This window comes from Pogoniulus pusillus, chromosome 8 (genome assembly GCF_015220805.1).
Source record: "Pogoniulus pusillus isolate bPogPus1 chromosome 8, bPogPus1.pri, whole genome shotgun sequence".
NCBI classification, from domain to species: Eukaryota; Metazoa; Chordata; class Aves; order Piciformes; family Lybiidae; genus Pogoniulus; species Pogoniulus pusillus.
Window position 1 is genome coordinate 22,500,554 of NC_087271.1, and position 13,183 is coordinate 22,513,736.

At 46.6% G+C, this 13,183-nt stretch overlaps 1 protein-coding gene across 1 annotated transcript in view; it reads left to right on the plus strand.

Moving 5' to 3' along the window:
* The window catches only part of BEND5 (BEN domain containing 5), a 1,203,882-nt gene extending 1,192,589 nt beyond the window's left edge, over positions 1–11,293 (plus strand). The window contains exon 13 of the mRNA XM_064147551.1: positions 8,584–11,293. Within this exon, the coding sequence (XP_064003621.1) occupies positions 8,584–8,707 (124 nt within the window). The 3' untranslated portion in view covers positions 8,708–11,293. The remainder of the gene's footprint in view (positions 1–8,583) is intronic.
* The last annotated feature ends 1,890 nt before the right edge of the window (positions 11,294–13,183 follow it).

A 13,183-nucleotide genomic window follows, 5' to 3' on the forward strand; every position in this document is an offset into this window, starting at 1 on the left:
GATTACTGTCTACCAGTACCTCCAGGTCCCTTTCTGCCTGACTGCTCTCCAGCCACTCTCTCCACAGTTGGGGATGCCCTTGCTTTTACTGCAGGGGGATTGAACGAGATGACCTTTAAGAGGTCACTTCCAGCCCAGTGCATTCTATGATTCTATGATTACAAATCTTCCTTATGTTACTGCAGAGCTGGCCTGGACTTCACCGATGCGTGACCCCACCATCTAGCTCAGAAACGCCACCTCACAGCCAGAGCCTGTGCACTGTCATACTTGGCAGTCTGTATGGTCAGAAGTGTCATGAGCTCATAAGTGTCTAAAACAACCTCTTGTTTTACCTTCTCACATTGGCCAGAGCAAGTTCAACAGGAAAAATAGGAAAAAAAAAACATGAAACTGATGAGGAGTCAATCAACTTCAATCTGATTTCCAGGGCTGCATATTCTATTAGTAACAGGAGCAGTGCTATGGTTTAAAGGCAAATGATATGTTTTGCCTCAAAAATTAATTTTTGTTTTTTCCCTCTTGTCTATTGGTAATTATAATCTGTCAGCTCACTCCCACGCATGTCTGCATGTTTTATACAACTCTGGGTACTCGTAGCTGTCGCTACAGAAACCCTTCTAGGTTTTAAATGGAGACACATTTGCGTGGGGGTTCAATGATTAGGATCCATGTGCAGAGTTTGGGGAGATAGGCAGTGCTTGGCCAGCTGCCAGCAGAGGGCTCACCGAAATGCCACATTACAACACTTACCTTGCCAAGCACTGGAGAACCAGAGAGCTGGCTGGAAGGATTTTACCCTGAGTTTAAGTGTGAACACTAAAGCAGATGCAAATAGCTAAATGCATCTCTGCATTGGTCCTGATTCGACAGGATCACAGGATCAAAGGTTGTCAGGGGTTGGAAGGGACCCAAAGAGATCATTGAGTCCAACCCCCCTGCCACAGCAGGACCATACAATCTAGCTCAGGTCACATAGGAACACATACAGACGGGCCTTGAGAATCTCCAGAGAAGGAGACTCCACAACCTCTCTGGGGAGACTGTGCAGTGCTCTGGGACCCTTCCAGTAAAGAAGTTCCCCTCCATGTTGAGGTGGAACCTCCTGTGCTGCAGCTGCCATCCATTGCTCCTTATCCTATCCCAGGGAGCAAGTGAGCAGAGCCTGTCCCCCCCTCCTGACCCCCAGTCCTCAGATATTTATAAACATTTATTAAATCTCTTCTCAGTCTTCTCCAGACTAAACAGCTCCAGGGCCCTCAGCCTCTCCTCATCAGGCAGTGCTGCAGTCCCCTAATCATCCTCTTAGCCCTCCGTTGGACTCTTTAGAGCAGATCCCTGTCCCTCTTAAACTGGGGAGCCCAAAACTAAACACAGCACTCAAGATGGGGTCTCACCAGGGCAGAGTAGAGACAGAGGAGAACCTTCCTTGATCTGCTGGACACACTCTTCTTAATGCACCCCAGGATTTCAAACAGTCCCTGTACAGAGGATGTGTAAAAATACTTCAAGACTAGCCTGGGGAGCCTGAGGGGTGGCCCAGCTGGAGAAAATAATCTGCATTACTGCATGAAATAGATTTGGTCCATGTTAGCAATCCCTTTCAAAACGAAGGTGCTGTCAGATGATTAAATTTAATTTACTCTACCCTAATTTACTTTTGAAAATGAGCTAAATGGATAAATTGAATTATGATGACTTTAACTCCGAAGGAGCATATCCACATAGGAGCTTACTGTGGTTTCACTAAATCAGCTTTACATTTACACCCTTAAATGTATCTGGATTAGCTTTCACAGGCATCCTCAGGCAGATATGCCTGGAGATATCCACCTGCTTTCCTTTCCTTCCTTGGACTTGTTTCTTGGAGGAAGCCAGAGCTCAGTAAGAGGAATTACAGCATCTGTGTTATTTCATGCTTCATCCCTCTCTGGACATCTCATGTGTTTCTAAAGAGCAGGACAGAACACTCTGCTCTGAATGCAGGGACAGCTGCTATGTGTAGAATTGGTCGAGAAGAGAAAATGTCTGATGTACATAGCAAGTCAGGCCCAATATCAGATCGCTAACGTGAACAAGATCTGCTACATCTCATCAGATAAGTGTAACCCTTTATTCTCCTTTTGCTCCCTAAGAAACAGGACAGGAGACAAGACAAAGCCTATTACCATCTTGTCAGTAGTCTCCTTCTCTAGGGTCAGTGAAGATACACAACAATGGCTGGGGCTGGGTTCTGTGTTATTACTTGTAATTGTGGCTATGTCTTCTCCTGCCTGACAATGTGGTTTCAGTTACAAGCTAATCATATCTGCTTCCCTGTGCCACCTCCTCAGTGAAGCAGGTGTGCCCTGCTGCAGTGAACTGGGAAAGGATGGCAGGAACTGGAGGATGGACAACAAGTACATCTGTGGTACAGACATGTACAAACTCTCCTGGGTAGCAGGCTCTAATATGATGTCTTCTTTATAAGCAGCATGGACCAGCCCCTGCTTTCAGAAAGGCAGGGCCACAGAGCTGATGGCAGTGCCAGACAGTGATGAGATTCTCCATACACCACACCAGTGGGGTTTGTATGGCCCAGAAATCATCATCTACTGTAGCAGTTGGGTGGTCATTTGAGAAGCATGAACTTGTGTTCACTTTCTGGAAGTAGGCATTGGTGACCACATGAAAAAAAACAAACCACCACAAGAATCAAGCCTGTGGTAATGACTGAGGATTTCTGACCTTTGCTCTAACATTTCAAATTTGGTTTTATTGCTTCTAATTGGCCTTGCTTTGGAACACACACATTATCTAACTGGCAGGGCACTGGCTGTCATTATCTGCTGTTGCCATTTGATTTGTGATTTTTATGTTGGAAACCTGTCAGATGTTCCCAGAAAACACAGCACTGGCCTTGCAGTGTCAGATATGGGCCTGGTTAATTGTGCAGCCCTGAGAGGGAAGCATTTCAAGTAATCAGGCATTGATTGTTTAGATGCAGTAGATGCAATGGAAACACATCTCCTCCGTATGGAGGGGCAAGTGTAAAAATTAGATCAGCAGCTACATGACAGCAGCCAGACTTCTTGGTTTCAGGGATCAGAGGTTAGACATTTACCAGCCTTGATGCTCATTTTTGATCCCACGCATGTGGCTTTGGATAACTTCGTTTTCTCTTCCCTTTGAAACTCAAACACAAATTCTCTTCTATTTTGGCCCTCTTTAATACACCAGCTGCAAAGTCACCAACTGAAACCTATTTTCTCCCACCGTAACTTGCTTCACCAGATGGAAAAAGAAGCCAGGAGATCTCAGTGTGTGAAAGAGCTCAAAATGTCACACTGGCACAATGTGCCTCTAGCAGTGGCTCTGTAAAGCTCAGCTCATCTAAAGCATTTGTCTGGGTAAGTCTGGACCATTTTGAGACCTTTCAGATTTAAGGTTTTCTAATAATTATAAATCCTGCTGTGGTTGTTTAGGCTGTGAACATGGACTCTGTATTTAGAATAGATGTAGATAGGTCTTGTCTTCCTGCAGATAGGCTGAGAGAGCTACAGGAGGCTACAGGAACATCCCCATTTTGCAGAGTGTAAAAAAGCATTGCTGAAAACACCCACATGTTAAGCCTCATTGTGAATTATGCATCTGCTGTAGTGAGGCAGAAGCAATTTTGTTGTTGAAATCAGAGGCTGGCATTTTTTTTTCCCCATGGGTGTTTTGCAACTTAAAATTGTGTTGAGATCAAGCATGTGGTGGTTTGGTGGCTTGGGGTTTTTTTCTGCTGTAAAGGTGAATGTATTCAGATTACTCAAGTGGTGATTTTTTGGATGCACAATTAGTTGACTGGGAGAAGGATAAATTTGGTATTGTAATTGCTCTGCTTCTCAGATTCCAGCTTGCAAAACAGTTTGCATGGCTGCAAGATTAACTGCTGTATGTGTGACATGCATGCAGCAGCAGCATCATTCATCTGTCAGCTGGCTGTGTGTCCAAAAACATGGAATCACAGAATGGTTTAGGTTGGAAGGGACCTCAAATCTCGCCCAGTTCCAATCCCCCACCATAGGCAGGACACCTCCCACTACAACAGGTTGCTCAAGGCCTCATCCAACCTGGCCTTGAACACCTCCAGGGAGACAGCAGCCACAACCTCCCTGGGTAGCCCATTCCAGTGTTTCACCACCCTCACTGGAAAGAACTTCTTCCTGACATCTAGTTTAAATCTTCCCTCTGCCACTTTAAACCCATTCCTCTTCATGCTGTCATTACAAGATGTAAATAGTCCCTTCCCAGACCTCCTGTAGGCCCCCTTCAGATACTGGAAAGCCATTACAAGGTCTCTTCTAAGCCTTCTCTTCTCCAGGCTGAAGAGCCCCAACTCTCACAGCCTGTCCTCATAGCAGAGCTGTTCCAGCCCTCTGAGCATCTTGATGGCCTCCTCTGGACTTGCTTCAACAGTTCCATGTCCTTCTTGTATTGGGGGCTGCAGAACTGCACACAGTAGTCCAGGTGAGGTCTGACAAGAGCAGAGTAAAGGAGGAGAATCCCCTCCCTTGTCCTGCTGGCCACACTGCTCTTGCTGCAGCCCAGCACACAGTTGCTGTCTGGGCTGCACTCACACTGCCAGCTCATGTTGAGGTTTCAATCACCCCAGATGCTCAGGTCCTCTTCTCAGGGCAGCCATGCACCACCCAGCCTGGATTTGTGCTTGGGATTGTGCTAAGCCACGTGTAGGACCTTACACTTGGCCTTGTTGAATTTCATGAGTTTGGTCTGGGCCCACCTCTCCAGTCTGTCCAGGTCCCTCTGGATGGATCCCTGCCCTCTAGCAAGTCAACTGTGCCACACAGCTTGGTGTCATCTGCAAACTTGGTGCACTATATTCCTATGTCCATATTGCCAACAAAGATATTAAACAGCATTGGTCCCAGCACTGACCTCTGAGGGACATCATTTTGTCACAAGCACTTCATACAGAGCAGCTGATACTTGTCCTGCTTCAGTTCAGTGGATGTCTGGATGGCTGCTAAAAAAGGCCAGTGTCCAAAGACCCCACCTGTAAGTGGAGAAGAGGCTACAATGAAACCTTATTGGTCACTACAACTGCCTGAAAGGAAGCTGCAGTGAGGTGTGCGCCGGTCTCTTCTTCCCAGTATCAAGTGATAGAACAAGAGAAAATGGTCCCAAATTGTGACAGGGGAGGTTTAGATTGGATACTAGGAATGTTTTATTCACTGAAAGAGTGCTCAGGCATTGGAACAGGATGCCCAGGAAGGTGGTGGAGTCATCATCCCTGGAAGTGCTCAAGAAATGTGCGGATATGGCACTTTGGGACATAGTTTATTTGCCATGCTGGTGTTAGGTCGACAGTTGGACTCAAATGGTCTTAGAGCTCCTCTCCAGGTTAAACAATTCTATGATTCTAAGTGCTGTTGCTTATAGAGAATTCCCTTCTTCTGTGTCACACAAATCATGAGAAAGGAAAGAGGTTTAAGAGTCATTTTTATCCTTTTCTATGTTTCATACTACATTATTTCCTTCGCCCACAGGAGAACATCAGTGCCATTCAGCAGCACTGCTCTAGTGGACTGGATAAGCAGGTGCAGACAAATCCATGTCCGTGCAGAAGAGACAGTCTCAGTGCGGGCAGAATCCAAGGCTTGCCTGGCCAGTGCTGGCTCTGCCCTGGGAGCAGGCAAGCAGGCTGCCAGCAGTGACAGGGGGAGCGCTGATGCAGCCCCGGGGCAGGAGCTGGCTTCTCCCCTTGGTCCACAGCTGCTGCTGCGTTTGGGTCTCCAGCATCGTCTAGGAACATGTCAATGTAATTATACACAGAGACAGAGAAACTGCTTGTTCTCACTTCACCATGCCTTTCAGGTCTCCCTCCCAGGGTCCTAACTTATTTATTTTTGGCTGGGTGTTTATCTCTTCAAAATACCACTGTGCCTTAGGTTGGTGATTGAACTGTGGAGATGCAGTTGAGGTGGCAGCTGTGACAAGAGTGAGGAGGGGAGGGCTGGTGGAGCTAAAGCCTCCTAAGCTCTGTGCCACATCAGCCCCTACATTATCTCAATTCTTTAAAAATGCATTCTGCAGATAAAAGCAGAGGCACTGACAGTCACCTGTGTGGTAGGCAAGGCAGGTTTTTCTGTGTGCCTGTCAGCAGGCTTCTCAGGTGTGGAGATCAAGAAACCTGGGTTTCTACCTCAGCTCTTTTCCTTCCACCTCTCCCCAAGTCTGCTGCATGGCCTTCAGTAGGTCACTGCATTTGTGGTAATGTGGCTGTCCCTTCCTAGCTTTTGTGTCTCTGTATGAACTAGCACAGCACTAATACTTGGTCTGGGTCTCCAGCTGCCATCCTGGATACAGGTAACTGCTATCAGAGGCAGCAGGCAGTGCTTAAAGAGGAGATCAGGCACAAGCACAGGACCCTCTGCATTTGTACCCTTCCGTAACAGTGGTGGGTGAATGGATAAAATTGGCAAGCCATGGCAGGAAGTAGGGGGGCCAAGAGCTGACTGAGAGGGCATGTTAAAGGCTCATTGGAACTTCTTGGCTGGTGTGAGCAAGGCTGATTGTGCTTTGATTTCCTTTCTTGGGATGGGAACAGCTGGTCAGTTTTTACTGCTTTCACAAAGCAGAAGCCATCAAAAGGTGTATGTGCTGTTACAGCTGCAGCACAGCCAGCTTGGGAGAGGTAATTCATGCTCTGCTGAATTAAATGGGAGATGCAGCACCATAGAGCTGAAGCTTGGTACATGCAGGGGATGATGATGGCTGCTTGGGGTGAGTGTGGGAGGTCCCTGTTCTTGGCCAGCAATCGAAGCAGGGCTGCAGGGCTGCCACATCTCTTGCTACTCAGCCTCCCATAGAAGATGAGCACAATGGTGGGAGGTGTGCCACTTTATTCCCATGCCTGGCTCTGCCCAGCAGCTTAAGAGAGCAGGGCTGAGGCACAGAGAAGGCTTTGACTAGCTGGTCACTTATGCCCATCTTGCGGTGAAACATGAGTGTGTCAGGACCTGGGGGGAGAACTGGCAAGAGCACTGAGCTGTGAGAAGGAAGATTTCAGTGGGGCCTTTAAGTAAAGAGGTTATGTAAGGAAACAGAATAGAAATGTTAGAGAATTAACTGATAATAAAGAATAGAGATTTACTTTTCTTTAAAGCAGCAAAAATCTTGCACACTGTAAACACATACCCAGCAGCACTTTGTCTGGGAAACAAGCAGTGAGGCTTATCAAGAACCAAAGCCTTATCAAGTAGGTCTGTTCCTTTGGACAAGCTGTGGGAAGCAAAGGAGCTGCTTGTGCGATGCTGAGTTGTGATGAGCTCAGTTCTCATCCCACAGACTCCTGAGGCATGGCTGCAAAACTTTGTGTTTAGCATAATTTTGCTCCTGTGGTGGTCAACAGTTAAACTCCTATTGCTTTGCTAGGACTGTAGCCCACAAGGTGCGCTGGAAATTGAACACTCCATGCGATAGTGACAACTACAGTGGATAACTTGAACTATATAGGACACAGAGAAATCATAGAATCAGTCAGGGCTGGAAGAGACCACAAGGTTCCAGCCCCCATCCATGGGCAGGGACACCTCACATATATCAGGCTGTATAGAGCCTCAGCCAGCCTGGCCTTAAACATATCCAAGGATGGGGCTTCTACCACCTCCCTGGACGACCCCTTCCAGGGTCTCACCACCCTTATGCTGAAGAACTTCTTCCTAACATCCAGTCTGAATCACAGAATCAACCAGGTTGGAAGAGACCCCCATGATCATCCAGTCCAACTTATCACCCAGCTGTATTCAATCAACTAGGCCATGGCACTAAGTGCCTCATTCAGACACTCAGGCCATGGCACTGAGTGTCTCATCCAGTCTTTTCATGAACACCTCCACGGTTCAACTACCCATTTCTAGCTTTGCTCCATTTCCTCTATTCCTATCACTACTTGTATTCTAAAAAGTGCCTCTCCATCTTTCTTACACATCAGTATTACACCAGATTCTTTGAAGGCATTGGTCTGGATGCTGGAAACTCTAGATCATGTGTTGGGCAATGGGTGTTCCGCAGCCATGCAGCAGGAGTATGCCACTCAAGAGTTTGTCCCCAGCTGTGAACACCACTGTCAGTAGGGGCAAGCCACTGGCAAACAGACTCGTGAGCAAAATGTCACATGAGGAGCACATGCTCCAGAAAGAAATATTCACTGTGATATGAGGGCTGTTAGTGAGCAGAAATTAAGTGAAACATTCCAGGTGTCTGGGGACCACAGTGAGGAGGAAACAGTGGCAAGCATATGAGCCAAAAGGGAAGCAGTAGGGCTCTTCTGTCAGAGAGCTCAGAGCTAACACAAAGTCCTTGAAGTCCCCTGGAAGGACTAACTCTGCTCTGGCCAGAGGAGGATGGGACCAGCTGGTCTTTAACCACTTCTAATTTGTCTCAAGCTGCCAAAGCCTTCCTTACAGGCCTGCTTCACTGCAAGACCTAACACATGGCTTCTTCTCGGAGCACACTCCACAGACACTGTACCTGCTGCTGAAACTCTGCTCAGTGTTTTACAATACCTGTCCTCTCTCTCTCTTCATTTGGCAGGAAGGAAAAGCTGCCAGTTTTTAAAGGCACCACTCAGAGGGGCCAAGGGAACAGCCATGCTGGCAGCAAGACAGAGAAGATGAGCCAGGTGCATCTGAAGGAGCAATCTCTCTCCACACGGTGAAAGGAGAAGAGAAGAGGAGAGAAGAGCTGGTCTGTGAGGTGTGGTGGAGGAAAAAGTCATGGTCTGGAACCAATGATGTTTCTCTTTTTCCCCAGACAAGTATTTCTCACATAACAAATAGTCCAAGGGGGAAAGAAGGAGAGGCAAATTAGCTAGAAATTTTACTATTGATTCTTTTTTGTTTTATAGATGGTAAATCAATGTCAGTGTTTCTTTTTTCTTGTTGATTTTTTTTTGTTTGGTTTTATGGGGTGTTTGTTTGTTTGTTTGTTTGTTTCACCTTACCTCTGGTGGGTGGTGGTGGTGGGGAGGAAAGAATGACCCAACAGATTTACAGAACTCCTTTGTGGTGGCTGAAAAGCTATTTGTTATAAAAGAGAAAGCCTCCTATTCCTCCACCAGCCTCACACTCTCTCTTTGAAGGGGAAATGCATACGATGGGCTAAGGAGGGAGTCCTGGCTCCCCTGCTGCAGCATGTGATTTCTCCCTTTTTAGTGTCAGGCTCAGAAGCTCTTACGCCAACTGCATGTGCTAGCCCTGTTAGCTTGCATTAAGAGAACCTGATAAATAGCTTCTGGGAGTCAGGCAAGTGCTCCTCAGTGTGCTGTTCATCATCTGCTGCATGGGTAGGCTTCTTGCTCTTCTATCAGATCACTTGAAGGAAATGGTTGTATGAGAGATGTTACTGTCAGGCTGCAGGCAAGAAACTCACTGCAAGACCTGTCTAACAGGCAGGAACCATTGTCCTCCACCATAAACTAGCTAGAAAGACCGGACTTCCCAGTAGACAAGGCAGCATGAGCAAGGGGTAGGGCTAAAAAGGAATAACAAAGTGTTGTGCCACTGCTGCAAGAAATTCCAGTTGAAATATCATCAGCTTCTCTTAGGCAGCAGGTAAAAATCTCTGCTTGAAGCTACCACCTCCAGACAGTCTTGCCTCTTGTGTCCTGTGATGAAACAGCTGCCAGTGATGTGGATTTGAAGTGCAAGATTAGTGATTCTCATGCTGGAGGACAGTAAAAGAGAATGACCTTGAGAAGAGTTCAGGTGTCTCCCAGGAGATGGGAAGGGAAAGTGCACTTAGAATTGCCTCTTGCCAACTTATTGGAACCCTTGGGAAGCAGCTTCTCTTCTCTGTCTTCTGATAGTGGCTGGGCTGCCACGGTGGCTTGGAGGAAAGTGCCAAGACACAGGAGTTAGAGAGGGAAAGGAACCAGTCTGAAGATTAAGAAAGGCATGTGAAATGAGACAGAATGAGTTCCACTTAGTGTGGGGTGGCCCTGAAGAAGTAGTAGCCTCAGGCACTCCATTCTTTAATAAAAGAGCTGGATTGGTTACTCCTCTCATCCTTCCATGGATGTGAGTGCCATGATCTAGGAACACAGTCAGACTGGGTCCTCACGTTGTCCTGCGTGTGAGAAGAATGCATGTTGGGGACAAATGAAAAGGCACAAAATAAAGTGAGAATTATAGGCTAAATCAGACCTTCCAGGTCACTTAAATTTACTGTCCCTTGTGAAGGTACTCCCTGATTCTTCAGCAGTGGAGACTTGGCTGAGTGTGACCAACACTGAACCAAGGTATGACCCTAGGAAGACCTGAAAGCTTGGGTTGCTTTTGTGCAGCCAGAAAGCTGACAGGCCTTCAGATGTGCTCACTTGTCTTTGAATATGGTTCCCATATCTGTATCCAGAATGACAGAAGGAAGTTCTGTGTAAGGTCCTTGAGCTCCTGTCCACGCAAGGAAGCACAAAGCAGGCAGGGTTAAGGCTGAAATCTGCATTCTGTTATCTCAGGACCTCACACACATTTCCGGAGTCCCATCATGACAGCCCTCCTGCGAGCCAGTGGCACATGGTTTTCACCCAGGTAGTGTTCCTGCAGCCAAAAAGAGCAAGCAGGTGCTAGTCAGGACAAAAAGTTGGCTTTGCATGCCTCTGAAAAAGGACAAAGTACTCAGGATCTGACGAAGCTTGAGCTGATTGTGTCTGTGCATTAGCCACCTGATAGCTGGGCTTTCATTAGTTCGTCTATCTCTGATAAGGGGAACTTGGTTGAAAACAAGGCAGAGATACCCCACTGGAAGGAAAATGATTTAAAATACCAAGCAAATCTGATGTTGTCAGTATTTCAAGGTGAGGAGGTTAAACTGTGCACATTTTTCTGGGAGAATAAAATGCCTTCCTATAATGAATTCCAAGGCCTCCAAGAGGCACAGTGCTGGCTCTCTGTCTCCTAAAGCAGAGTAATGAATAGCAGTGACAGTGTGATAATTAAAATGACCTCTTGGAGATATGGATTAGAAGGTATGCAGAGGGGAGGATAATTTCTCCTTTGAATTAATCTAGTGCTAATTTATGACTACCGTTGGGTTTTACAGGGCTTTAGTGGAAGACTTTCAAAGTTGGTTTACTGGGGTGATACTGCTCCTTCTGCATATTCATTGGAAAAGCACTGGCAGAATTCCTCATTATTTATTTCTGAATGATTATATATATACATAATGAGAGAGTTTCAGGTATTTGCTTAGCTGCCTAAGAGTTTACTTTAGAAATGTGAATAAAATGATTAAAGCAGCTGTGGAATGAGTGTGGTGTTTCATTTTCATTCCTTCCTCCTCACAGGCCCTATGAGTCACTTCAAAACCAAGATGTGGACAAGCAGATTCTGGAAAGCCCTTGTGTTGTCCTGCTACTGGTTGCCAGGGGCTCGGAGATTCATGATTGCATTGGGGTGGAAGGGACCCTCCAAGGCCACTTTGCTCAAAGCTCCTGCAGTAAGCAGGGATGCCTCCAACCAGATCAGGCTGCCCAGGGCCACGCTGAGTTTGATCTTGAATGTCTCCAGGAATGGAGCCTCGACCATATCTCTGGAGAACCTGGGCTCCCTCCATATGACTTGTAAAAGTCAGTCTCCTTAAGTTTAGATTTAATAACTCTATCTTCCTGGAAATCACTGTCTCCACTTCTTTTCTCCTGTCACTTCTACCTGTCCCTGCAGGTTCCAGGTCTTAAAACAGATCTAATGTAGACTGCTCATCTCCACCACAGATGCTTCTGCTCTGCTGAGATATCCCAAACATTTAGCTGGATAGAAACGACAGCTTGGAGACAGTTACCCATATGGGAAATGATGACATCCCATTTGTCAGCTCCCATGCTGGTAACCTTTTTTCCATCCTCTCCACCTGCTCTGCAATACCATAACATCCAAACATAAGGTCATCTGCCAAGAGCATCTGCCTTGCTCCTCAGTCAGGCAACATGCCCATTTTGGAGTCCACCCTCTCCATTCTTGTTCCAGCATGTTCAAACTCTTTGCTTTTGCCTCTCATTTCACTCCTGCCTCAGTTTGTCCCTGGCACCTTCTGTTCCATCCACAGCCACAGCTGCCCCTACCCATTCATTACTTTATCTTGAGATGCTGACCACGTCTCCTCTGAACCCTACAGGCAGAGGTGACTCTACAGTGCTTCTGTAATGGTTAAGCAGGAGTGTGAGATGGTTATTTTGAAAATGTATATAGTTTATTTATTTTGTTATTCAGAAACTTGCTATCAATCAGTATTTTTAATAACAATTGGCTCTTTGCATGGTCATGAAAACATCATGCAGAGGGAGATAAACAGGGAATCTGGAATGCTTAAGAAACATAACTAGCAACAATATAACAAACATTAAACTTAAAAGTGGGAAGAGGTTCTTAGTTTCAGTTATACCTCTTGTCCACCAGGGGACTTGAGAGGCTCCTCTCTGCTGCTAAGACAGAAGCTATTCAGCTTCACTTCAGAACTTAAAGCACTTTGCTAAAGATTTGCCAGGAGTGTTTACTCACAAAGCAGTCTCTCCAGATTCCTGGGGCTGCATTACGGTACCAGACAGTACCCAAAATACGTGGAGGGGCTGCTGGTGGTGGTTTCAAAGCCATTGGAGGCTTTGCAGTTTTCCCAAGCTCTTTTCTCAGGAAGTTGGGAGTCTATAACATAGTCTCTGACATGGCTCCTCTTGCCTCCTGAAGACTTGCAGAGGGGCAGGCAGAATGCAACGAGGCAGTAGCAGAGAGAGCATGTTGAGGCAGAACACTGCCAGAAGCAGAGAGCAACAGCAGCAGGCGTGAGTACAACGGCAGAGCACATTGCGTTACCTGCTCATCTCTTTTTATCAATACAGCCTGAGACTAATGGACCTTTGGACACAGAACAGACAATCAGAATGGAGGTTATCCAGCCTTGACCATATTAGGTGAAGCCAGGGTGTTTGTTTTCCTTCCCCCAGCACAGAAGGAGAGAGGGCAGGGTAACATGTCTGGGCAAGCTGGGATCTGCATCAGCCTATTTTGGCCTATTCAGGCAGAGACCCACCTCTGCTTTAAGAGTTCACCAAAAAAACGTGTTTCTTGGAAGCTATCCCTAGCAGCTGGGGATGGGAGCCTGAGCCTTTCACTGTGGGATCTTTGCTTGCTTGCACACTGAGGGC